Source organism: Staurois parvus, unplaced genomic scaffold (genome assembly GCF_062004578.1).
Source record: "Staurois parvus isolate SC_StPar_1 unplaced genomic scaffold, SC_StPar_1.0 ptg002753l, whole genome shotgun sequence".
In the NCBI taxonomy this organism is placed as follows: Eukaryota; Metazoa; Chordata; class Amphibia; order Anura; family Ranidae; genus Staurois; species Staurois parvus.
The window spans coordinates 1,243,778-1,271,336 of NW_028320549.1; the positions used below are offsets into that span (position 1 = coordinate 1,243,778).

General features: G+C 41.7%; 1 protein-coding gene across 1 annotated transcript in view; it reads left to right on the forward strand.

Annotated features, from left to right (window-relative positions):
• The window catches only part of LRP8 (LDL receptor related protein 8), a 347,550-nt gene that overhangs the window by 274,036 nt on the left and 45,955 nt on the right, over window positions 1–27,559 (forward strand). Inside the window, exons 6-10 of the mRNA XM_089666537.1 lie at window positions 507–629; window positions 2,995–3,120; window positions 7,271–7,390; window positions 22,624–22,749; window positions 24,730–24,901. Coding sequence (XP_089522663.1) covers window positions 507–629; window positions 2,995–3,120; window positions 7,271–7,390; window positions 22,624–22,749; window positions 24,730–24,901 — 667 coding nt within the window. The remainder of the gene's footprint in view (window positions 1–506; window positions 630–2,994; window positions 3,121–7,270; window positions 7,391–22,623; window positions 22,750–24,729; window positions 24,902–27,559) is intronic.

The window sequence follows — 27,559 nt, forward strand, 5'->3', positions numbered from 1 at the left end:
TTTTTTATTATAAGCAGTCCCTTTAAGGCTTCATGCACACTTCCAGGCATTCAACGTAAACTGTAGGCATCAATCCATGCCCAAGATAGACAGCTGCAGCATACAGATGCCCATAGTAACAAGTGGCTGTATGTGGGTATGCTCCATGCTTGTGTAAATCCCTGAACACAGCTTTGGTGCATATAGGGATTTTTTATGTTGTAGCTGTTCCTCCCAAGCATGAAAATACTCAATTCATGTTGGATGCCTGAAAACGTATTTTACCCAACATTTACATGATACCTTTTCCAGGCGCACATGTGCCCTGTCCTACTAGATGAGTGATTTATACATCTGCTGAAAAGCAAAAACACATCAGTCTTCTAATTACTGTTGTATGACTTTTATAAAGGTAACACTACTTTTGCCATTGGGCATTAGAGATGATGTGGGACAAAACTTGCATTGCTCCCGGGAATTTCCTTTTATTGAAGGTGAATAAGGTTTTACATGTATTATTCTTGCAGCTGTTGTGACCTGTCGTCCTGATCAATTCCAGTGTGGAGATGGTGCTTGTGTCCATGGCATGTATCAATGTAACGGAGTCCGAGACTGTTCAGATGGTAGCGATGAGACAGGGTGCAGGACAGGTGAGCCCATCTTAAGACTTGTACTGCCCAGAATGCAGACTGGAGTATTTTATGTAGAGTGATGTATCAGAGTTAGGGTGTCATAAGCGAGCACCCAGACATTTCTAAACAGAGGTGATCATAGGAGGGGAAACTCATCAGTGCAGTATGTCCCTTCTAACATGTGCCTGTTGCTGCTTATAAATTGATGAACTGATATTTTTATCTCATTGCATTGTTAATATAATGATGAACATACAATCAACAAAATAATACTTTGACGTCATCTTAGTGCTCAATATATATTTTATAATATAGCACAGCAGCTGTGATATATCTAAAACGAATATATTACAGCTTTGTTTCTGTATAAAAGTTTGCAAATAAATAATTGTTCTTCATAAATTTAGGCCGAGATGTATTCTGCTGTCTTTGGTGAAAATATTAGGATGTATTTTTTAGTTTGTAGGAAAGTTATAGAGTTCACAAACTATGGGATAGATCTGAATATTGATCAGTCCTGAAGTACTGACAGCCAATCTAATTTCTTGAGGTCCAAGAATGTCAGAACAGTACAGATATCCCCCAAATGACTCCTTTTTGCAGAGTAGACAGTCCGACGTACTTCATAAGAGGCATGACGAGTTTTTTGAAGTTGTATTTTTTTTGTCATTTTTCAGAAAATGAAAAAGATTATTTTCGCTATTTTCTTTTTACATACTGTCACCAGTGCAGTACAGCGTCGTCCTATAACTGGCATGGCGGTGATTAGGAACACTGACTGGTGACAGTATGAAAAAAAATTATAATTTTTTTTTATTATTTTTTTACATTTTTTTTCTTTTTTTTAAGATTTATTTTCATATTTCACTATGACCAAAGTAGTACAATGTTACCATAAACATTGTACTACTTTGGGGAAGTGATCGGTATTTTTTTTTTTTACACAATTAGCTTATAGCAAAGAATTACTTTGCTATAAGCAAGCATTTACTTGAATGACATCGATTTCATTCAGGGTTTTTTTTTTTTTGTGCTTAGCTGTGATTTGGCCACGGCTAATCATATGACGCAGCTGGGCTGTGATTGGCCCAGCTTGTGCATGTGATCGCTGTGACCATTCACAGCTAGACACACTAGTATACAATGGATGGCATGAGTGAGACCATCCATTGTATACAACTGTTATGTGACCTGCTGTGATTGGTCACAGCAGGTCACATGGTACCGGCAACGGGGCCGGTACTCAGATCTGTCATCGGCCGTATCTGAGGAACATGGCCGGTGACAGATTGCGCCGCTGCGCGGCTCTGCAGGTGCGCAAACTGCGCATGCCCACATATGGCGTCCACCCAGAAAGGACATAGGCTGGGCGGGAAGAGGTTATATAGCGCTGTCAATTTATGCAGCACTTCACATATATATTGTACATTCATATCAGTCCCTAACCCTCAAGGGGTGTACAATCTAAGGTCCCTAACTCACATTCATACATACACATACTAGGGCCGATTTACTGTAGACAGGAGCCAATTAACCTTCCAGCATGTCTTTGGAGTGTGGGAGGAAACCGGAGTATCCGGAGGAAACCCACGCAGGCACTGGGAGAACATGCAAACTCCAGGCAGGTGGTGCCGTGGATGGGATTTGAACCAATGACCCTAGTACTGCCAGACTGAAGTGCTAACCACTTAGCCACTGTGCTGCCTGTGCATTTCTTTACTAGTGAAGTAAATGCCACATAAACTGACAGTGATTTGATATTTTGAATATCGCATGAGATCATTGGGAAAAAATGTGTCTCGTGATCAAATTACCTCATGTGATATTCTTTAGTGAATTGAGCCCTCTATGTAGTGGCCGAAATCCATTTTTTTAGGCTTTTTCCCATCTGTTTTCACTTGATCCAGCCAGTAATACACCCCCTGTATTAGAGTGCCCGCACTCTGGATGAAGGAGCACAGATACACCTTTGGATAGCAACATTGTTGATCTGGGGGAGAGTGTTAGATGTACTAGCAGATTTAGATGCCCTAACAAATTGAAGCCAAGCTCCATCTAACACTTTATAAGCAGTTACAGCAAACAGTTTTTTTTCTTATTGAGATAAAGGTTTTATATAAGTGCATAAAAGCTGACCATTGTAAGCACCTCTGTTCTGTTGAATAACAGACTTACTGGCCAGATCATCAAGTAAAAATAAAGGAAAAGCCTAAAAATGAAAACTAATGCAGCCACCACATCTAAGAATTGGTAAGCTGCAATATAATATTTTCATTGGGGTTTAATGCTGCTTTAAACTAGATCCCTTTTGCTTTATATCACTGCTTTTCCAGTACTGGAAAATATTTTTGAAAACTCCTATGTTGTGGGGTTTGTATTCCAGCGGAAGCTCCTTGTGATACAGATGGAACCTTTCAATGTAAGAGTGGAGAATGCATTGACGTCCGTAAAGTGTGTGATTCTCGTCAAGACTGCCGGGACTGGTCCGATGAGCCCCTAAATGAATGCGGTAAGCAACGCACCCAGTCATATTATTGAACTGTCATAATATAAACAAAGTATTTCCAGGGAAGTGTGCCTGGATTGTGGTAAGCACTTTCCTGTGTACTTTGAAGGGCAGGGCTGCATGTGCATGAAGGTAATCGTGAAATATCAGGACCGATGGACAGCCACAGGATGAAATGTAGATTTCTGATGAATATGAACAATTTTCTGTTTTCTAAAAGGAGGCACAAAGCGTAATTAGACCCCAACCTGAGCAGTTGAAGTGAAGTGATAGTACCAACAAGGTGTTTGAACTAATCAAGGCTCCCAAAATCATGCCCCACAATGTAGCACCTTGATGTACAATTTTGATAGCAGATATTGTAGAGTTCCCCTTTAAACTGTAGCATTTCTAACAGTATCTGCTTGCAAGGTTTTTGGCTTATCTTCCCCCCTCATTTCCTGTGTGTGATTTGTACCAACTGGTAGCTGGGATTCTTATCTGCAGCTGCTGTCCAAGGTTATTCTGCAGAGTTTAGAAAGCCTGTTGAAAGTAATAGAAAGCGAAAGAAGAAATTAATGCCTTGCGATGTAATCACTGGTATATACGCTTGTAAGACGTTTTCTATAACTCACTTACCAGATGAGAGCACAAGCCATCTGAGTCAAAACAGCGCTGTTTTTAATAAATCATTTGTTTTCCTCAAGTCTGTGTCTGGAGTTCTCTGGTTTGCCAAAATAGCTGCTACACAATAATGAACAAAAATACCACCACGCAGGGGCGGACTGACAACTCATGGGGCCCCCGGGCAATAGGGGATCATGGGGCCCCTGTGTCCTTGCCCAAACTCAAAAAAGCCTATGAAAAAGGTACCAGGGGCATCTCATGGGGCCCCCTACTGACCACGGGCCCTTGGGCAGTGCCCAAGTTTCCAAATGGTCAGTCCGCCCCTGCCACCACGTTCACTATTTACATGGTAACATTTACAAGGAGATCCCCCTTCCATGCTGAGCCACTTCCTGCTGCGTCTGCATCCAGATCCATGTATCTACTCCTTCCTGCATGGCAAATTTTGAGATGTGACTGTGTCGCCCCTGCTTCTGTATCCACTTTTATGGGCTGCCTGCATGCAGCTCTGTATTGGATGCACATGCAGCCAAGAGCAGCTCAGTGCAGAGGATGTGTCTCACCTCTCAGCTGAATGAGCCCTCAGTGCGGTGCAGATTGAACCTCAGATTTCACAGCTAATTGGCACAGTAGTTGTTCAGCAGTTCGTGTCGGGTTTACATCAGGTTTAGATCATGTTCAGGTCAGGATTTTATCCTGTTCACAATTGATAATGTGTAGTTTAGAAATGGTTCCCATAGAAGTCAATAGCCTGTAATCCGCACCTGAACCTGAGCGCAGTGCTCAGAAATTGTACAGGCCTTTTTTTCAGTCCACACTGAATCCACACCACTAGTGCACCAGACATATGTGAACAGGCGCCACAGAAAGCAATGTTATTTTACACGTCATGCAGATTGGATGCGGTTCAAACGACTCAAAACTGAACTTTGGGCACCAGCTGTCAGAATACAATAGCCGTCACTGCAGATTTGACCTTCCACGCCGTATAGTGTGGATGAAGGAATCTGTTGATCTTTTTTTTTTTTAACAAAAAAAAAAAAATCACGTATGTACAACCAGCTTTAGGATGTATGTTCTTTTCAGAAGGAGAACTTGTAAAATGAGCTTACTGTCAGCTGAACTTTTTAAGCTAGGATGTGGTTAGATTGGTTTCCTGTCTGTCTGTGTACCCTAGCCATTATTTATGGTGAAGGTCATTGAGGAGAGAATTAAATATTTTTTCTTTTGAGAGAAAAGAAACTATATAGCGCATGTATCCACGTTTGCTATTGTCCATTTTAATGCATTTACAGGCAATAATGCCGCCCAAACGCCTCCTGAAGGGACCCTGCCCAAATGCACCGGCAACAAGATTACTTGCTGGCTGATACTGATGGGGCAATGCTGCAATATGAATAATGAAAAACAATATTAATATCAATTCGATATCATCAACCCTAAAGGAAATTTAAATTAAGAGCTAAACGCACTTACTATGAGTGCGGACCGATGACCACAAGAAATTTGGGTGAGAAAATATTGATGGCCTGATAAAGATCAGGACTGGGATGGAAAAAACAACCCGCTATGGGGCAATGTACCTAAAGGAAAAAAAAATGTGTATAAACATTATAAAAAAAAAAAGGGGGGAGAGATTAAATAAGTAGATAAATGTTGCAATAGTTAAGTGAAATATGTGATAAACCCACTAGGTCTATCCAACGAGGCACGCTTGATGGCTGTGAGCAGAAAAATGAGCTCATTAGCCTGGATTAAATACAGCTAGGGTGGGTTGAAAAAGCTTCAATCAGCTGCAGGCAAAACTGAGCTCAATCAAAATGGACCAATGACCAGGTCCGATCGAAATATGAATGACCCCTCCCCGGCCATGTGGCGAGCAGCGTCACCATGTCAATGGCGTAATGACGTCACGCCGCCGCATGGAGACAGACTCAGGAACAAGGGATGGCCAGGAAGGAGTGAGGACCAAGCCTCACTCTGGTGATAAGGGGTATCGTCCCACGGACCCAGTCAGAAGCTGCCACCAGCCCCTGGCTTGAATAAACATTTTCCATTATTGATTAGATTAGTTTTAGCTGTGAGGGAGAAAATATGCTGATTTACAAGAATTATTGAAAAACATCATAAAACAAGAAGAGGTGTTTAACTCTTTTCTCCCACACTTATGATACATCTGTTGTTTTGCTTAACAAGGCCCTGTTCACATGGATATGTTTCTGCTGTCATGCATTTTTCTTTGTGTTTTTTTTAATGTTTGTTTTTTCATGTTTAAAATGGTTCTAAAGGCAAAAGGTATTTTTACGTTAATGCATTCTATGCATTAAGGTAAAAAAACCTTCTTGGTGCTGCTGCCCCCCAGCCCCCCCTTATTCTTACCTGAGTCCCATCTCTATCCAGGGATGATCATGGGAGCAGCGACTCTCTGGGGTTTCTCTCTCTTCATTGACTCACACAAAAGCGGGAACCATTGGCTCCTGCTGATGTCAATACAGTAACGGCCAGTGAACCAATGAGGAAAGAGCGGAGTCGAGCCACACTCTGTGTCTGCATGGACAGTGTCCATTCACAGGAGTGCGGCTCAAGAGGTTTGCTATTGGAGGCACTTGAGGGGGGAAGAGCCAGCGGGGGACCCAAAAAGTAGAGGATCGGGGCTGCTCCATGCAAAACCGTTGTGCTGAGCTGGTGAGTATAATATGTTCGTTTTTTTTTTTTTTTTTTTTTTAATTAGAACCTTTAGAATCACTTTAAGGCCATTTTCATACATCACCACTTTTGGCTTTAGCGCATGAGGTTGAGTTTCCCATAGTGACGACAGGAGGGAATGTGTTTTCTGCTTGAAAACACATGGCTGATTTACATTTTCCTTAGGGGGTATTTATCGAAACTGTAGCAAACAGAATCTGGAGCTGTTGTGCATGTCAACCAATCAGCTTCTACAGCTTTATCAGTTAAAGCAGAAGTAAACTCAATATATTGCTGACAGGTAGGGTGTTTTATGATAGAAGAGACCCTAACAGTCTTTTCTGTCATAAATGCTTCTCCTTGCCTGTCAACTGTCTTCTATGCTGAGCTGTGCATGTGCAGTTCAGTGTACATTAATGGCACACGATCTGTGCTGTGATGATGTGGTTCCCATTCCCATGCACAGGAGTGATGCCATAGCAGTACCTGGGAGGAAGACCAGGCACCCCATATTAGGTGGGTAGGGATCAGTGAATTGGGTGAGAGTGATGGTTGTGGTGTTGAGGGATGGGGGGATGATAAACTATGCAATTTTTTTGTAGCTTTAAAGCTGCCATAGATTGATTAAAATGTGGAAGGTACAGAATACAATGTCTCAGTAGGGAGGATTCCTCCATTCATCTTGGATCTGTGGATGGGGGATTGCGTTTTTTTTTTTTCATTCAGCCCACTAGCTGGTCAAAAAAAAAGTCATTTATGGCCAGCTGTAGACAGAGGTAGGGCAGATATTTGGGACATATAACTGAGATCTTCAATAGTTTTTTGCCTATTAGATATACCTCAAACTCTACCCTTCTTCTAGGTGTCAATGAATGCTTGACCAACAATGGAGGATGTTCGCACATCTGCAAAGACATGAAGGTGGGACACGAATGTGATTGCCCAACAGGCTACAAACTGATAGACAAGAAGACTTGCGGAGGTAAGGGTTACACATGCTGCTTTTAAAGTCAGAAACATTATTGCAACTTCTGCAGCATCTCACTGGTCACAGATTGACTATTCTTTATCACACAAAAACAGAGGCCTTTTCCGTAAAATACTGCAACGATCAATAAAGAAGTGCAATATCCAGTAACCCAAAGCATCAGTTCAAGTCAAATGAAACTGAATCCTGTTTAGCCGCTATATGTTACAGCATTTTACACACTGTCCCAGTGAGTAGGGTGAGGTGAAGGATCAAATGGATCCCTGTTGACACACGGTGATAGCCAAAAAGGTGATGTATGGTGATATCCAAAATTGGTAAAAGATTGTGCACTCACCAGATGCACAACCAATATGCGCATGTAAGAGATAACCCCTCTCAAGGTATGATTCCAGGACTCATCAAAGGCAAGATCTGGTCAATCTCTACGATGTAGACCCTCAGCTGTCATGCATGGCTCTGCCCCCTATTGCTCTTTGCTCTGCAGGTAGTTGGAAGCTCACCAGAGAGCCATCCTTTAAGCTCTCTTTGTATCCATGTAGTATAGCCTGCCCCACATCTGTATAAACACCACGCATTAGATCTGCAGACAGTCCTTCATTAGCCAGGTGATGATGTCTCAAGCCCCTTGGGAGAGAATCAGGCACATGCATCCACAGTGAATGGCAATCTAAAAATGGCGCCAGATCTTGCCTCTGATGAGTCCTGGAATCATACCTTGAGAGGGGTTATCTCTTACATGCGCATATTGGTTGTGCATCTGGTGAGTGCACAATCTTTTACCAATTTTGGATATCACCATACATCACCTTTTTGGCTATCACTGTGTGTCAACAGGGATCCATTTGATCCTTCACCTCACCCTACTCACTGGGAGATTGTGAACTATATATTTGTGTGGCAAATTGAGACTATAAGGGGCATTATAACAATTATACCTGACCTGCGTTTTGCAGTGATATACTCTTGCACTTTGATATTTTGCATGTTTAATATATAAGCGCTGCACCTTTCTATATGTGAATTTTTGGAGGTTGTTTTTGGTACCTTTTGTGTCCAGCGGCTTTGTTACCTTTAGCGCTCACTTATACCTATTTTTACAGCATTTTACACACTGACTTACTGACTTGCTATTAGGTGTTGCGTATAAATTTTAAAGCCGGAGGAATTGGAAATGTTGTCCACAACAGCCAAGTTAAAGCAGACTTTGCAGTAAAATGGAGTTTCTTGACTTTATTTTTCTTTATTTTCACTCAGCATGTTTCTAGAACATTACTTAGAGTCTCCAGTCATTACATTTTTTTTTCTGAAAGCAGAGGTCCTACAGGATAAAATAGAGAATAAAATAGTGATAGTTGTAATTTTATTTTACATGATATTTGCACAGCCATTTACCAAATGCAGATTTTCTGAAAAATAGACTAATTTTCCATGTTTTTACACATAAATTTTAGTGTGCACAAACACAATATAATACCCAATTTTTTTGTAAAGTTTGATGTTTTGTCGAGTAAATCAATACCAAACATGTAAAGACTTAAAACTGCTTGCACCCGAGAAATGGTGACATAAACAATACTTAAAACTTTTCATGTACGATGCTCTAAAAGCCTTTACAGCTTATCAATGCAGTGCTAATTATTGTAAAATGCACAGGGAGGCTGGGGTGCCTTTACATTTTTTTTTTATTTCAGTAAGCAGCCAATCAAGCACAGATTGTGGTTGATAAGCTGTCTTCATGGCTGTAACAGCCAGGGAATAACATCTCTGAAACTGGAAGTGACAAAATCATTGTCAGTTTCATTTTCTTTAGTTACAGAGGGGATGGGAAGATCGATGTTCCTCATTCTCCTCTGTGTGAAGGCATCTTGGTCCTTTACAGCTATCTTAGGCTTCCTGAAGGAACAAAGAGGAGAGCTCAGGAACCACTGCAGAAAGTGGCGGAAGGGGGTGATACAGCCCTTCTCAGTACTGTTAAAATGATTGCTGGCTGCAGCCATGGTCTTGGGATAAGCCCTTGCTGCCAGGCCGTATATTTATATGTACTGCAGTCAACAAGTGATAGAACAGGTCCATGTATAAGACTTTGCCCATAGCAACCAACAAAGTGCTTCCTTTTTACTAGCCCATACTGGAAAATGTCAGATTGGACCTCAAAGTGGATCTTGCATTGTCAGTGCCAACTCCCACTGTAAAGAAAAAAAAAAACCACTTACAGAATGTACAGTTGTGACCAAAATTATTCAACCCCCAATGCTGTAAAGGGGTTTAGGGACTATAGTGTACATTTGGAATTGTATTCAGAATCAAATCCTACAAGGACGTTGTAACTACCCAAATGCAACTAAAATGACATCAATTGTTTATGTAATACAGTAGTAAATGGTTCTTATGTGGTTTCTTCATTGCCACAATTATTCAACCCCTTAAAGACTACCACTCTGAAGAACAGAGGTTCATACAGGTGCTTTCCATCAGGTATTGAAAACACCTGTGGATGTCACCGAGCAGCAATCAAGCATAATAAGCACCAATTAGGCAGCTTTAAAATGACTGTGATACTCAGCTCCTTCTAGACATTTACTGGTGTGGTTACAAACATGGTGAAGGCAAGAGAATGGTCCAGGAAGACAAGAGAAGAGGTGATTTCTCTTCACAGGAAGGGCAATGGCTATAAGAAGATTGCAAAGATGTTAAACATACCAAGAGACACCTTAGGAAGCATCATTCGCAAATTCAAGGCAAAGGGCACTGTTGAAACGCTACCTGGTCGTGGCAGAAAGAAGATGCTGACTTCGACTGCTGTGCGCTACCTGAAGCGTAGAGTGGAGAGAAGTCCCCGTGTGACTGCTGAGGAACTGAGAAAAGATTTGTCAGATGTGGGTACAGAAGTTTCAGCCCAGACAATAAGACGCACACTGCGTAATGAAGGCCTCCGTGCCAGAACTCCCAGGCGTACCCCCTTGCTGTCTCCAAAGAATAAGAAGAGTCGACTGCAGTATGCCAAAAGCCATGTGGACAAACCACAAAAGTTGTGGGATAGTGTTCTGTGGACTGATGAAACAAAATTAGAACTGTTTGGGCCCATGGATCAACGCTATGTTTGGAGGAGGAAGAACAAGGCCTATGATGAAAAGAACACCTTGCCTACTGTGAAGCATGGTGGAGGGTCAATCATGCTTTGGGGCTGTTTTGCTTCTGCAGGTACAGGGAAGCTTCAGCGTGTGCAAGGTACCATGAATTCTCTTCAGTACCAGGAGATATTGGATGGAAACGTGATGCAGTCCGTCACACACCTGAGGCTTGGGAGACGTTGGACCTTTCAACAGGACAATGATCCCAAGCATACCTCCAAGTCCACTAGAGCATGGTTGCAGAGGAAAGGCTGGAACATTTTGGAGTGGCCATCGCAGTCACCAGACTTAAATCCGATTGAGAACCTCTGGTGGGACTTAAAGAAAGCAGTTGCAGTGCGCAAGCCTAAGAATGTGACTGAACTGGAGGCCTTTGCCCATGAAGAATGGGCGAAGATACCCGTAGATCGCTGCAAGACACTTGTGTCAAGCTATGCTTCACGTTTAAAAGCTGTTATAACTGTAAAAGGATGCTGTACTAAGTACTAAGATTGAATGTCACTTGGGGGTTGAATAAAACTGATAATGCTGTGAGCACAGAAAAGACATTTGTGGTTATTTCATTATAACTGTTATGTTATATTTGTCTGACCTACAAGTGCCTCTTTAATGTAAATGTAAGCAAGATGACTGAATGATCAAAAGCAATGTCAAACTGGCCAAAACACTCAATTTCAGTGGGGGTTGAATAATTTTGGTCACAACTGTATGTTCAAAATGTACCTGCAAAGACAAATTACATTTTATACTTCTCTGCCCCTCATCTTCCATCCACAGCACCTAGACAATTGATGTGCGGTTTCTGGTGAGATCTTGAGGAATACAGAGCAGCCCAAATCTCATGATGTTCTTGTAATGGACTGGAATACCTTCTCTTGAGATTTCACCTGCTTTGCATTCACCAGGAATCTTCATTGCATTCAAAGTACAAAAATATAAAAAAACTCTATAGCACAAATGGAGAAAGAGTGATTAAAGCAGAGCTCCACCCAAAAGGGGAAGTTCCACTTTAAGGAGGACTGCTCCCCCGCTCCCCATTAAAGATTGGCACCTTTGGGGGTGGGAGTGGGTACCCGAATTTGAAAGGTACCTGCTCCCACTTCTGGTCCGATCGCTTAGGCGATCGGAAGCGGAAAGTGTCCTCCCTTCCTCCCTGTAGTCTTTTGGGACATGTGACGGGGCCCAGAAGACTACAGGACCATTCACGAAGCACAGCGCTACTCGCGCATGCTCAGTGGGTACCCGGCTGTGAAGCTGCAAGCTATCACAGCCAGGTGCCCACGCTGAAGATGCCGGCCTCCTGGAATACAGGATGGCCGGTGAAACGGGCTGCGGGGCACACACCGTGGGACCGAGGGACAGGTGAGTGGCTGTTTTTTAAAAGTCAGCAGCTACAGTTTTTGTAGCTGCTGACTTTTATTTTTTGATAGGTTGAGTGGAACTCCACTTTAAGTCCCAAGCAAGAAGCCGTAGTCTGTGTGGTAGATCCAGGTGTGTTAATCCACTTCTGTAATGGCTGCAGCTCTTCTCACAGGGTATTGGATATCTCTGTGCACTAAAACAATAAACAAACAGAAGGCGCCGCCATCTAAGTGTGTCAATTTAATTAAAAACAAGGAAAGGGTTAAAATACATTCACAAGGATGAGAGTAAATGGGCATATCATCAGACTTTGTTCGTTGGCAAGCCACTGTAGCAAATACAGTGTACCCTTTCCACAAGTGCACGCCAAATCTACATTAGGGCTACAGGTCTGGATCATCTAATACTTTTCCCAAAGCCGAAAGGTATAACAAATTGTGTGAACAGGAGAGCTATTGCATCTTCTCGTTGAAAACCCGAACACCCGCAGGGCTCAATGAAGAGATAGTATTGTTTTCTATCATTTATTCTATTGTTTTGAAAATTATATTATATTTAACTACTTGCCCTCCTGAGGATTTATCCCCCCTTCCTAACCAGGCCGTTTCTTGCGTTACGGCGCTGCGTTACTTTAACTGACAATTGCACGGTCATGCAAGGCTGCACCCAAATTAAATTTACGTCCTTTTTTTCCCCACGAATAGAGCTTACTTTTAGTGGTATTTGATCGCCTGAGCGGTTTTTATGCTTTGCACTATATCCAGTAAAAAAATTTAAACAATCAAATTTCGTCATAAATTTAGGCCAAAATGTATTCTGCAACATGTCTTTGCTAAAAAAAAAATCCTAATACGTGTAAATGAATTGGTTTACATGAAAGTTATAGCATTTACAAATGGCAGCATATATAATGGGATTTTTTATTTTTACTAGTAATGGACTGCGGCAGGCATTTTGACACTGGGGGGAACTGACTTGGTGTCACGGACATCCCCAGTGACACCAATACAGTGATCAGTGCTAATAAAAAGCACTGACACTGTACTAATGGCACTGGGCAGGAAGGGGTTAACATGTAGGGCGATCAAAGGGTTAACTGTGTGCTGTGTGTGTGCTTCACTGTAAGCACACTGCTTTGCATGGCTGTGCTATGCAAAGCCATGCATAGCAGTGTGCAGGGGCTGACAGGGAAGAGAACTGTAGTTACTTACAGTTTTCTCCCTCCATCAGTAATAATCCTCGATCACCGGGTGCCGGCGAGTAATCACCGGCCGGGACCCGGTGATTGACAGCTGAAGCCGCGAATAGCGGCACGGGTAGGGTGTGCACAGGCGGCTTGTGCGCACCCCTTACCCGAAAGTGCAAAATCCTGTATATATGCACCCGTGCTGCCCTATTATAGGGTGGGAGGGAAGCGGTTAAGCTATATATAGCCTTGTAGAATATTTATACTATATATATATATTGTCATTTCTTTCCCTCCTTAATCTATCCATATACAGAGCACAAAATGCAAACTCTTCTTGGAATGCAATTCACATTATGATCTTCATTCTAAGGGCTACAGTTCCCTTTTGTTTTTAATCTTTTATATAGTCTATTTAAGTGTTCTTGCATGGCAAGACCACTTACTGTTATCTCACATATATATTCTTATTATTATAGCCAAATTTACCACCCTAACTCCTCCCACAGTTTTTACACTACATAGACAGTAATATACCGAAACGTGTTCCCCATTGGTGTGCTATTACTTTGTGGTTTTAGTGTTCTAGTTTGTATTATCTATTGATCTATTTTAATTTACTTTAATAATTTATTTGCATTTGAGATCCTTTTTTTTTTTTTTTTTTTTTTTTTTTTTTTTAATCATTCACATAGTATTTATTTATTCATTCAGTCAGTTCCGCCCGAATTTAAGTCATATCTGCCCATACTTGACTATCAATAGTATTCCATGTGTGCAACATTTCCCCTTCCTCCTTCAGTGCTTATTAAAAACATATCCTTTCCTCCCTTTCCCTCTTATGATTTGACAAAAGAGCGATTTTGGGCTCTAAACCATGTTACCCATCATGATTTGATGTCAATATGTCCTGAGGTCACTTCTGATTCCAGTCCTAGAGCTGGCTTGCATTCCAGTGCGGCTATATTTTCTGGAGGAAGACACAACCTATCATACGGTCTTAATCTGTATTCTGACAGGGTCCAGCTCTATTCCACCTATCCTGTAGAGATGTTTTCAGGATGCATCTCTTCCATCCATCCACCCGCTGTTCACCGAGGACTGATGATATGCCCATTTACTCTCATTCTTGTTAGTGTATTTTATCCCTTTCCTTTACGTTTTTATTTAAATTGATACACTTAGATGGCAGCACCTTCTTTTTGTTATTTTCATTGCATTCACCAGGTAAGCATAAAAGTTAACTTTCTAGTTACTTTATACATGCATTGTGCACATTTTTTCTGCAGGTGCTTTTTAATGTGTGTGTGTGTGTGTGTGTGTGGGGGGGGGGGGGGGGGGGGGGTTGTCAGCACATTATAGGGGGACTTTGCACTGAACTGCTAGGCCCTTATTTAACCCCAATTTAATCTTCAGTATAGATCACCTAAATAATTCTGGGTGCATCAAGACAATTAGTAAAGCTCACGTTCACCACTTATTTGAGAACTCTGTTTCTTTACAATAGCAGGTTGTTTGTCAGGCTTCTACAGAGAGACCATTGCTTTCCCTTGGAGCCCAAGGGTCCCACCCTGCAGCATGCTGGGAGGGGATAGGCTTTTCCAATGAGGCTGTTGCTGTTTTAGAAAGAAAGCTAACTAATACATTGAACACATTTTTATAGCACCTGGAATGGTGATTTATACGAAAGTTTAATTGTGCTTATGTTCCAGTCTGACATTTTCCAATACAGGTTCAAAAATGCTATAGGCAAAGTGCTATTATTTTTTTTATTTTTTTTTAAATGGTGGACCAGTTCATCAAAAAGAAAATTAAAGTTACATGAATTTGCTAGTGGCAATTACTGTTTTACGTCTTTTTACATGTTATTATTCCTTACATACTAAAAGCAAAGGAAATAGGAAATAAGTGTAGATGAGGGAATCCCAACCCTTTTTTAGCCTAGAGAGAAATTGATGTAAGTTAGATGAGCCAGATGTCCATTATATCTTCTATATGGAATATTTATTGCAGGTAACTTAATTAATTCAGTCATTACAGCAATAACTCTTACATCTAGGCACTAAATGAAACAGTGTCCCAGTGCTTAACCAGTTAACTTCAATAAAACTTTGATAGTCCAAGACCCCAGATGGCCGTTCTCACTACTCATCAAAATAAAATCTCTGTATAACCCCAAAGAAAAGTAAAACTTTCACCCTTGAAAGTGCAAATATTATAAACCTTTTCTATGTGCCTTCCTCACACTTCAAATCCTACCCCACATTCCCAAAAACATATAAAATCAAAAACCAAAACTGTCCACAATCCAAAGTCCAAAGTGTCCACACTATCCAATCTTCCAACTGTGATTGATGTCCAAATCGTCACTCCAATCCAAGGTACCTCAAACAAAATTTAAACTGAATATAGTGCATTACCTTTTAAACAATATAATATTCTGTGATGTCATGCACAAACACTAGTAAAGAATGTAACCGCCCAAAAAAAAAAAAAATATATATATTTATGATATATAATTATAATTCTATAATATTAAGATCAAATGTGAAGTTCAAAATCCACACATTTCAACTCGTGATATAGTGAATTAATCACTCCAAGTGAAATTAAACAAACCAAACATATGCAACCAGTGACATAGTGCACTAAACCAAATGGATGCCACCACTCTGTGTTAGGATAACATACTATTACCCTAATTCAATTTGTACGGGCGTTTCAAACTTTTCCACATGTCAGATGGCTTTCCTCTTTAGGAGAGAATACACTGGGATCTCCCTGTTCCTCACAAGACAGAGAAGAGAAACTCAGTGGAGTAGATGCAAAAAGATTTAATATTAAATAACTGCTTACATATAAGGTAAAAACCGTCCATCCTATTCAAGACCACATCCAAGATGGCCGCGATGCTCCTTCCGATTTGCGTCTGACATCACGACACTGACGCGTTTCGCCACTTCCGACTTTTCCTTAAGGGTTTTGGTTTTGATTTTATATGTTTTTGGGAATGTGGGGTAGGATTTGAAGTGTGAGGAAGGCACATAGAAAAGGTTTATAATATTCGCTCTCACTACTGATGATATTGCACGGCAGTTTGTCCAATATTACACAGACCTATATAATCTACACAAATCTACCCCCAATGCCACTGACCCCACCCACAGACAACTTATTAAAGATTTTTTTAACCCAATATATCCCAAAACCAATATCCACCACCGACTCTAAAACTTTATACAGTCCAATTACTAAAGTGGAACTTCACTCAGCCCTAAAGTACACGAAACCTGGGAAGTGCCCAGGCCCAGATGACCTACCCGCAATATACTATAAGACCTTTGCTAAAATGCTCATGGACCCTTTTCTTACGGCATTTAATGATTTAGGCTCTCATCCGCAAAAACTACAAAACTCATTAGACGCTCATATTTCCGTAATCCCTAAAGAAGGCAAAGATCCCACTCTTCCTAATTACAGACCCATGTCGCTCTTAAACGTAGATCTCAAGATTTATGCCAAAATATTGGCAAATCGCTTGCTTCCATTCCTGCCGTCTCTTATACGGACGGACCAAGTTGGCTTCAAACCTGGGAGGGAGGCCAGGGATAATACTCTGAAAGCCCTTAACATACACCATTGGCTAACCTCCTCCACTCAACAAGGGTTTTTCCTGTCCCTTGATGCAGAGAAGGCAGAGTGGCTTGGGATTATATGCAAGCAACCCTGAAAGCAATCGGCATAACCGACTCCATGTTAAATTACATTCTAGCTCTATATTCGAAGCCATTTTCCCGTGTTCTAATTAATTGTCACCTGTTGGATTCCTTCTCCATATCGAACGGCACCAAACAAGGATGCCCTCTATCTCCCCTTCTTTTTGTTCTTACCCTGGAACCTTTTTTGTGACGACCAAGATCCAATGTCAACATCACAGGCGTCCAGGTTGCAGGACACACACACAAGATTGCTGCATTTGCAGATGACTTCCTTTTATTTTTAATTGAACCCGAGCTCACAATTCCCAACTTATTGAAAGACTTTGCGCATTATAACACCATTTCCAACTTGCAAATTAACTTTTCTAAACCGTACGTCCTCAATATATCTCTACCCCAAACAGCAGTAGACGAGTGTAAATTACACTATCCATTTTCCTGGCAAGAGAAGTCCATCACGTACCTAGGCATACAACTTCCACGGCACATATCAGACCTTTACAACCTGAACTATTTATCTATTTTACATAATATTCAACATGATCTTCAGTCCTGGATTAGTGGCCTCTTTTCATGGTTTGGTAGAGCAGCCATTATTAAGATGAATGTCATGACCCACATTCTATATACCATGTTAGCAGTCCCAATCAAATTACCAAAATCTTTCTTTATTGCATATAGAAGAGCATGTACTGACTTTATTTGGGGCAAGAAAAGCCCCAGAATAAGCTATGATCTCCTCACTAGGCCTAAACTCAATGGGGGTATCGGAATCCCCGATATCTATAATTATTATCTAGCGTGCCATTTGACACGCGTAGTGGATTGGAATCTGCACAAGAAAACAAAGGCGTGGGTCAAAGTAGAAATACGCTGGGGCTCATACACCCCTACACATAGCTCCATGGTTACCCTGACCTCATTCCCTTTGTGAATTTAAAGACTACCCTTTTGTTGGCCCATCCCTACACTGCTTCTACATTGCCTGCAACAACTTTGCGCTTTCCTCGACCCCTGGACCTCTAACCCCATTGCAACACAATCCTGGTTTTTCCCCGAGCCTAGCCCCCAATTTTCTGGCCGATTGTTGGCCATGTAAATGCATTGCTGCGGAACATTTCTTCCACAAAGGCGCCCTGTTGACTTATGAACTGCTGAAGCTTCATGTTTTGATTTGGAATAGAATGTGTAGTGTTTCCAATGCATTTGTGTGTATGGAAATAAAAGCTATTAGAAGGATTTTTAGCTTTATTCACTTTTTTCAACACACTGCTATTATTTTTGGAAAATTAAAAAATGTAAAAAATTATTTTCACTATTTTTTTTTTACATACTGTCACCAGTGCAGTACAGCGTCATCATATAACTGGCATGGCGGTGATTAGGGACACTGACTGGTGACAGTATGGGAAAAAAATATATATATATTTTTAAAATTATTTTTTTTATTCTATTAGTAGTAACATTGTACTACTTTGGGGAAGTAATCAGTATTTTTTTTTTTTTACACAATTTGCTTATAGCAAAGAATTACTTTGCTATAAGCAAGCATTTACCTGAATGACATCGATTCATTCAGGGTTTTTTTTTTTTTTTTTGCGCTTAGCTGTATTTGGCCACAGCTAATCACATGACATGTGCATGTGATCGCTGTGACCACTCACAGCTAGACACTATTATACAATGGATGGCATGAATGAAGCCATCCATTGTATACAACTGTCATGTGACCTGCTGTGATTGGTCACAGCAGGTCACATGGTACCGGCAACGGGGGGCCGGTACTCAGATCTGTCATCGGCCGTGTCCGAGGTACATGGCTGGTTACAGATCGAGCTGCTGCACAGCTATGCAAGCGCAAAAACCGTGCATGCCCGAGAGGACGCCATGTGGCGTCAACCCGGAAATCTACAGCATTTTACCGGCCGCCAAACGGCTATTGGCCGGGGCGGCTGTTGGTTAAAGTGGTTGTAAACCTTTACATACTGTAAACCTAGTGAAGTGACTGGTCTCAGGTGATAAAGAGAGATGAAACGAATCATCCTACATAAGTAGTACCTGTTTATCTGCAGTCTTTTCTTCTCTACAGCCATTCAAAGTACAACTTCTATACAGCTTGTCTGAGCTTTCAGAAAGCAGTGGATAGGAGCTGAAGTTGCACTTTGCAGAGCTCAGTAAAGAGAGCTCTGACAGCTGATTCGAGGGAAGGGACTCACACCCTCTCCACTCATCACACAGAAACAGAACTGGAGCTGTCGATCACAGGCTGTGTGCTGGAGCTCCCTCCCCTATCAACTTTTTATCTCTTGGTGTCAGGAAAACTTGTAAGGAGTGACTTATACAGATAGCAGAGGAATGAGGCAGCAGAAAGAAATGACACTAAGACCCCTTTTACATGATCAATCTAATCTGGTCTGCCTGTCCATTTTTTAGCTGGACCTTATCTGACCTTCCATGCACCTCTATGGAGCGGCGGATGTAAACAGGCTTTTGTATGTTTACAGCCACCTACCCACAATCCGATATGCTAAAAAGCAAATGGAAGGGGATCCATTCTGCTCCATCTGGGCAGATTGGATGTCAGCCAGGAGGAAACGGACATCCGGCTTGTTTACACCCAGCCACCCATAGAGTGTCCGTGTCCACTCTGCATAAGTAGAGCAGACACAGATCTGTCACTGCTTGCTCCGCCCTGCTTAGTGTGGGTTCAGCGGACAGATCCCCCGCAGAGCAAAGTGGAGTCCGGCCCATGTGAAAGGGGCATTGCTGCACTGGATTGAGATAAGCACATGCTATGCTATGTAGAGAGGGATATGCTTTGTTCATATTACATGTTAAAGGTTCACAACCACTTTAACGTAGGACTTTCTAATACAGTTATAACTATGCAGGCGCCATTACTGATTTTGCTTAGGTTTCAGAGATCATCTTTCTGTTTTTTGCAAGGTTCTGTCATGTGACTTTGCAGTTCTTATTCCGGATAGCAGGGGGCAGGGTTACAGGACACTGTGCAGACACAGTGTGCCTGCAGTACATAGTCTGTTCAGCCTGAGGCAAGAGAAAGGCTGTGATTGGTTGGGAAGGGGGCTGAACAAAAATACCCAATACAGGCATGCTGTGTGTCTGCACAGTGTCCTATACCTCTGAACGGACACCGAAAGGATGAAAACTGACCAAGCTAACATAGATCAATTTCTGTACTTTGTATGGTCAGTTTAGAACAAGGAAGAAGAGTGAGTACCAGGATCAACCAGGTACTTCAGATGGAAGAATTACATGAAAATAGAGACTGATTTATAAAATACACATTGACCACACAGACCTACAGGACTGAGTTTGTACTCTCCTTGTGAGTAAACAATGTATTAGTTGCTGAGCGGCAGTCTCTTTCTCAATCCGGTCTCCAAACTACTGCACTGGCCCCTTTCTATTTACCGGTATTTCCACTTCCTAGGGCAGGTATCCAAAGCTTGGAGAATAAAAGGTTCTTTAGAACTTTTTACAAATATAGCATAAAATCATTTAATAAACATTGCAAATAGACATGTAGACAATAAACAAAATAACACTGCCCTATGGTCAAATTACTTATTTTATTATAGAAATGTTTAAATGTAAATGCTGCCTGAAATCCATCCAAAAGTTAGGTCAACAGTGGGGGATAATGGACTGAAGATCCATCAGGCACTATTACATTGTACAGTGATTCCATCCTAATATAATCTAGACATTTGGGCCTTGAAAGGAATGATCCATTTCATTTTGGTGCACAGGTTCCAACACATCATTTTCAGGGCTAATTATTTGGCACATTTTACCTAAGGCCACTGCACTTGGCTCAAAAATCATTTGATTCACCATCCACAATGACAGTATGGATGAAGGAATATCCACTGCCAGCTTGTGTATTTAGGCAGCCACAACATGATTACAATGGCGTTGCTGAACAGTGATTGCATCTGATAGGGTGCAGTTACTGTTTGGCTGATCATTTTCATATTGATTTTTGTTGAGTTGGGTGGTGCTTGCAGAGTCATCCATGGCTCGAAATTTGACCAGTTCAGCAGCAATTGGCTGACATTTGAGACCTGTATAAGGGCCTTTAAGGGAGGAAAAATGTAACCACCTGATATTTTCCGTTTGATAGTATAATCACCGCTAGTATGGCTATGGCTGATGGTATTTCTCAATATGGTAATGTAGTCACCATGTATGTTTATATTTCAGCTGTGCTTGGGATCCATGTTAGTGGTTAGGTTAAAGCCAACATGTGCTTTGCCCTTGGAGGAGAAAGAAACAGGTTCATTTTAATGGCAGTCCCACCAGCAACACGTGATCTCCTTTCTTTTGTTTTTCTGCCATTTTATTCAGCCAGTAAGAACAAATAAAAACAACCAGTGACCCCTCTCCTTTGTCCCATATGACAGCACTGGTGATTGCCCTCTTCATCACCCGGCACTGTCACATGGGGCGAAGAGAGCGTTCTCAGTCCTGTGGAAGCTTTAAGTCATGGCTCTTCCTAGCTCATGGTGGTTAAATAGAACAGCAAGGAAAGGGAGAGACGAGAAGGTAATATGCAGATGATAGGGAAGGCAGTAAAGTAAACCTGGCACTTTTCTCTAAATGGGCAATAGACAGGTTCATTCTATATTAGGTGTTTGTGTCTAGGGATAAGGCTAAGGTCAGGTTAATGTTTATGGGTTTAAAGTGATATTAAAAGCTCACTTTTTTTTTTTTAAATAATGAACATGTCATACTTATCTGCTCTGTGCAATGTTTTTGCGCAGAACAGCCCTGATCCTCCTCAGGTCTCCCCCGATGGCGCTCCTGGCTCCCCCCCCCTTACCACTGAGGGGCCCCATAGCATACGGCTTGCTATGGGGTAACTCCTGCAGGCTCGCTCCTGATCCCTGCTCTGCGTGTACATTGATATAGAGAGCGGGCTCAGCCCCACACACTTCCCTCCTTACTGGCTGTGATTGACAGCAGCGGGAGCCATGTGTGAGCCATTGAGAGAGCCGTTGCTCCTGTGCACATTGCTGGATCGTGATATCATGCTCAGGTAAGTATTGGGGGGGGGGGGGGGTCTGCGGGAATGCATGAATGTAAAAAACCTTCAGCCTTTACTACCACATAAATTTCTGATTAATATTGATTTTACATATTTATCCCTAAATTACATTTTATTAACAATGGGGTTATGTAGAAGAGATTATGATGGCTTGCTATTCAGACAAAGAACATGCTGAAAATCTCCCCCGTGCTGAGGGGCCCCATAGCATACGGCTTGCTATGGGGGCACTCCTGCATGCTCGCTCCTGATCCCTGCTCTGTGTGTACATTGACATAGAGAGCGGGCTCAGCCCCACCCACTTCCCTCCTTACTGGCTGTGATTGACAGCAGCGGGACCATGTGTGAGCCAATGAGAGAGCAGTTGCTCCTGTGCACATCGCTGGATTGTGATATCATGTAAGTATTGGGGGGGGGGGGGGGTCTGCGGGAATGCATTAATGTAAAAAACCTTCAGCCTTTACTACCACATAAAGTTCTGATTAGTATTGATTTTACATATTTATCCCTAAATTAAATTTTTATTAACAATGGGTTATGTAGAAGAGATTAAGATGGCTTGCTATTCAGACAAAGAACATGCTGAAAATCTCAGTGCTAAAAATAAAAAGTCATAAATCATCGGTAGTGGTTCGGCCCGCTATGAACTCAATAAAGGTAAAATCATAGCCTTTCATACTGCTTTGTTATATACACCCTGTAACAGTAATTTGTGATTATTGATCTGCAGCTAAAACTCTTTCTATAATTTTTAGATATCGATGAGTGTGAAAACCCCGATGCCTGCAGTCAAATCTGTGTAAACTACAAGGGAGACTTTAAGTGCGAATGTTATGAAGGATACCAGATGGACAGTGTGTCCAAAATCTGCAAAGCTGCCGGTGAGTCTGCAGGGTACCAAGATGTCATTTCTTTTTACAACATGTACAATAGATAATCTACATTGTACAATAATCTTTGGATTGCTCACTTTAAAGTAAAACTGAAGGAAAAATGGTTTATTTTTTTTGTATAGAGCAGGGGAGGGTTATAACCCGTTAGCTTTTTTTATTCATCTGTGTCCCATTGAAGAGATATCCCTTCATTTTCTGTCGTTTAGCCACAACAAGAAGTGAGATGAAATCCCATCAAAGTGATTGAAAACCAGGGCCACTAGATCTAGTGTCCCCATTGGAAGATTTCTCCTCTATTTTTGTTCTGGTGACCTCTCAGAATTTGGCCTTTTTTCACTTTTGTTAAGTTATCAGGACAAAGAGAGAAGGTGAATCTCCTTACACAGTAACCTCGGCCGCCCAGCGGCGCATATGTGCAGCATGTAGGCATTAAAGCCCATTTGCCACCACACATATGTGTTAAGCGGGAGGTAAAACGTTCATTTCTGAATGTCTTTTCAAAAAACAATTTTAAATATGCAGCTTTCAGTAAAATAATACCTGATGGTCCTGCCATAAAGGTCTCTGTTCAGGCACTTCCTGTTAAAGGGTGGCAATGCCTTGTCCTTGTGTATCTTACAATGGAACTACGAACTCCCTTTCATCTCATCCTTAACCTTTTTCGTTTCTCCATAACCCCATTTTCCTTTAGCATCAGAAAATCTTTCTTTTGGTGGTCTACTAAAGGCACTAGATATATGTACATGATCTCCTTTCATCGAAAGGAGTTGAATCCTTTTTATATTTTTGCAAACAGACTGAAAGCTCCTGCACATGGAGCCTTTAGACTTCTTCAAATCACTCACTTCATACTCACACTCTTTAAAAATATTACAGTTGACCTGACACTTTTGACTCCTTTTAAAGATGATGTAAAGATTCTCCGCATTCACCAGGCATGATCTCCCTACTACACATGGCCCTAGCTACCTATAAGAAAAAAAAAAAAGTGATGGTGCTGCTGTGGCCCCCAAAAGAACCAAGGATAAGTGCTAAGTGGAGGATAAAAGTTTGTGGCAGTCACTCTTAATGAAAGTGGCAGCTTCCCTAGAAAAGGTTTTGAGCAAACCTAACGCACATATAAGAACCAGCGAGAGAGGACACCTCCATCTGAGTATAAACCATGTGTAATTGGTGTAAATCTAAAGAAAAATAATGCACTTGCAGGATGTGCAGGAAAATTTGGCATATCATCAATAGGAGAGTAGTCATCAAGGAGCCCGGCAAAGCATAACCACACCCCCCGTTCGGATTGATGTCATCGCTGATCGGACCCGAGTGTTGCTGAAAGGGGCTGATAAGGACATCAGAAAGCCGAAACACATGTCCGGGCGCCTGCACTTCAACTGCCTTGCGCCACAGCAGCTCTTGTCTTCATCCACACAGCAGCTTCCCAGCCAAACTCTGCACCCGCCAGCCGCTTGCCTACCAATCTCTGCCGTCCTTCAGATGACTACTCTCTTATTGGTGATAATCCTGAATTTCCTTCACATCCTGTGAGTGCATTACTTTTCTTTAGATTTACGCATGGTATACACCCAAATGGAGGCGCCCTCTCTCGCTTGTCCTTAGCTTCCTCTGCCTGCGATTCTAAGCCTCAATATTTTGGATAGGTGTGGAAAAATTTAAATGAATAACTTGTGTTTGCACTTTGGAGAGGATAGTATATTCCCAAGAAGCAAGATAATGTGTATAAAACAGTCGGCGGAACTTTTTTTTACTACTTCCACAAGCTCAAATCGAAGCAATTTCTATTTTGTTAAGCCATACCATTGTATTGCTGATCGAGCTGTGCAAGCATTGTATCGCAGTGTGTATTTCATGGGAGTCTACAGTCTCACAATCATTCACTTATAAACAAAATCATTCTGTCTGGCATTTTACTGATGCTGTAGCGAGTCAGTGACCACGTTATCCTGTTCTTCGCAGGGCAGAGTCCGTACCTTATCTTCACCAATCGCCATGAACTACGCCAGATTGACTTGGTACGCAGAGATTACTCTCGTCTCGCTTCACAGCTAAAAAATGTGGTATCTTTGGATGTAGAGGTCACAAGCAAAAAGATTTATTGGTGTGACCTCTTTCACCGGAAGATTTACAGGTAAGAGCTGATGGGAATGGTGTCACTGACCCTATTATGTGGTGGTGAATTTGTTTATTATAAATGGACTCAAGGTATATTAAGGTCCCATGTACATGGGACACTTTTCTCAACGATGGAAATTGACTGCTGGAAAACGTAGGTTAAAAAACGTCTGTTTAGCCACGTTTATGTGCATTTTCGTTTAGAAGCATTTTTTAAAGTGAAGCACAGGAGAACCTACCAAATGCCCAGAATGTACTGAAAAGTGGTAAATTATTAACTATTTCAGACTGTTTCAGAGAAATACAGAGAGTAGAAGCAGAGACAGCAGTATGTGTTGAGATTAGCTTAGGTGTGAGTTGCTCATTAACATTTCTTTTGTTTCCAAGGGTGGGAAAGGTGTCTGGTGGAGGGAGTCATTAGGGCCACCTGGCAGGGGGTCTTCATGAGGAATTGAAGGTGTGAATGGTCATTAACATATCTTTTGTTTCCAAGAGTGGGAGAGGTCGGAGGTGTGAATTGGTCATTACAGTGTGTGACAAGCTTGGTAGGAACATCCTGTGTGCAGTGTTTTGTCCATCTGAGCACCTTGAATATGCTTTGCATGCATTTTTCATGATGAAAAAAGGCTCTGGACAGCATCGGGAACTGGAAGAGTTAAAAAAAAAAAAAAAAAAAAATGTTCAAACTCAAACGCTTATAAACGCGATTTGCCGCATTTATAAGCATTTTGCATTTGAAATGCTGATAAAAATCGACTTCTGAATGCAAGTTTGATGCATTCAAAAAAAGACTGTAAACTCAAATGACTGTAAACGAAGATGTGTACATGGACACATAGGAAAACATTAGGGAGAGTTCAGGGGCTGCTGGAAAAAAAACGCTGAACAGCTCCTAAACGTCAGACCAGAGAATTCAGTTATCTATTAAAGTAGTCTTTAAAAAAAACTGTGAGCAGGTGAGCTTTTTATTTCAGAAGAAACATGTGGTGTCTCTTTTGTAATAAAATAAACTTGGGTGCTTGTTCGCAGTCTTCTTTAGAATGTACACAAAGCTACACATTCGCAGCTCAGTTTCCATTCCGGCACAGTGCCTGTTTGCCGAGATGACTGTACTCTTGCGCATGCACTGGAGTGACATCATCCTGAGCAGTTAGTCAAGATGGCTGAAGACTGGCACCAAGAAGAAGATTTTGGCAACAGCAAAGGACTTCGGATTGTTGAAGCAAAGGTAAATATTGCAACTTTAGTTCTGCTTTAATCATGTTTTAGTTTTACACATTGAGCACAATAAACATTCCCTGGTTAAACTATTTGTTACTGTTCTTACCCCAGCATTTGCCATTTACTACTTTTAATGCTGTTGGCTCCTGCTTTCTCACCGCTGCTTCCCTGAACTTCCAGTCTTTACCTGAAAGCAGTAACAGTGGATAGTGCAGTCTTGAGCCAGTCTATTAGCTTGGAGAAGGGAGGGGGAGGAGAGTGCCTTGCCATCCTAGGCTATAGAGTTGTGTTCTTCTATTGATGCACACAGCGTAGGAAGACACATCTCTAGCCTCTGTATGCAAGGGTGGTTTCATAGGATACTGCAAGAAACAAGAACTATCCTGAAGCAGAGAACCTGGAGCAGCAGTCATTGCACCTGCTGAACTGGAACATAGGCAAGGATTAGGGGCCAGTGCACATTATGCCCTGAGTTGAACCGCACAGGAATACAGTATACATTCCTGTATGATTCATCTGCAGCTCTGTGCGATACGATTTCAAGCCCATTCATTTGAATAGGCTGAAATTGCACCACACCAAAAGCAGTGCATACACTACTTTTTGAAATGCACGGCAACTGCATCGCATGGTACTTTTCTACCATGTGATTTGGTGCGGGCAAATGCAATGCGTTTGGGGTGTCGTTAACGTTTAACTGACCCCCACAAGAGCATTGCGATCGGAATGCGGTGCAGGAAACCACACGGGCCATGGCTCTCCTGCACCACATTCTAGTGTGAATGAGCCCCAAAAGATAAAGCAGCTGCACACTCAGAAAGTAATTAAACCAGCTTCTGAATGTGCTTGTTATCACTATAAATTAAAAAACAAATTTTTACTTATTTTTAAATTTATTGTAAATACTCAACTTTGACTAGCTATTAGCTAGTGACCTCTTGTACAGTAGAACTCAGACTAGGAGAGAGAAGGGTAGCTATTAACCAATCGGGTGTGTTGCAGTGCACATGTGCTGACAAGGAACATTCTGATAGGAGGAAAAAGCATAGGAATGGGTCTGGTCTTTCTCTGACTTTAAAATGTAACTAAACCCACAACAGTAAAATCAGTCTGTATATGCAGTAATGCATGCTTGTTATACTCACTGTGGAACCTAAGGGGTTAATCCTCTGCATTGTGTAAAAAGGCCGTTTGATCCTGTTTTCTCTGCCCCTTCTCTTGTTCAAATGTCCACCTGATAAGGCAGACCGAACCTGTAGCCATTCTGCACATGCTCAGTTTAGTGTGTGTTGCTAGAGAGGTTTTTATTTTCACGGGGGAGTGCATGTGATCAGCACAGGGCCAATCAGCAGTGTCCAGACAGAGAGTCAGGGGTTCTGCATCCTCCTAGAGCAGAAAGAAAACTCCTCCTACAAGCTTTAACCAGTGCTCAGCTGAAGTCAGAAGACTGCTC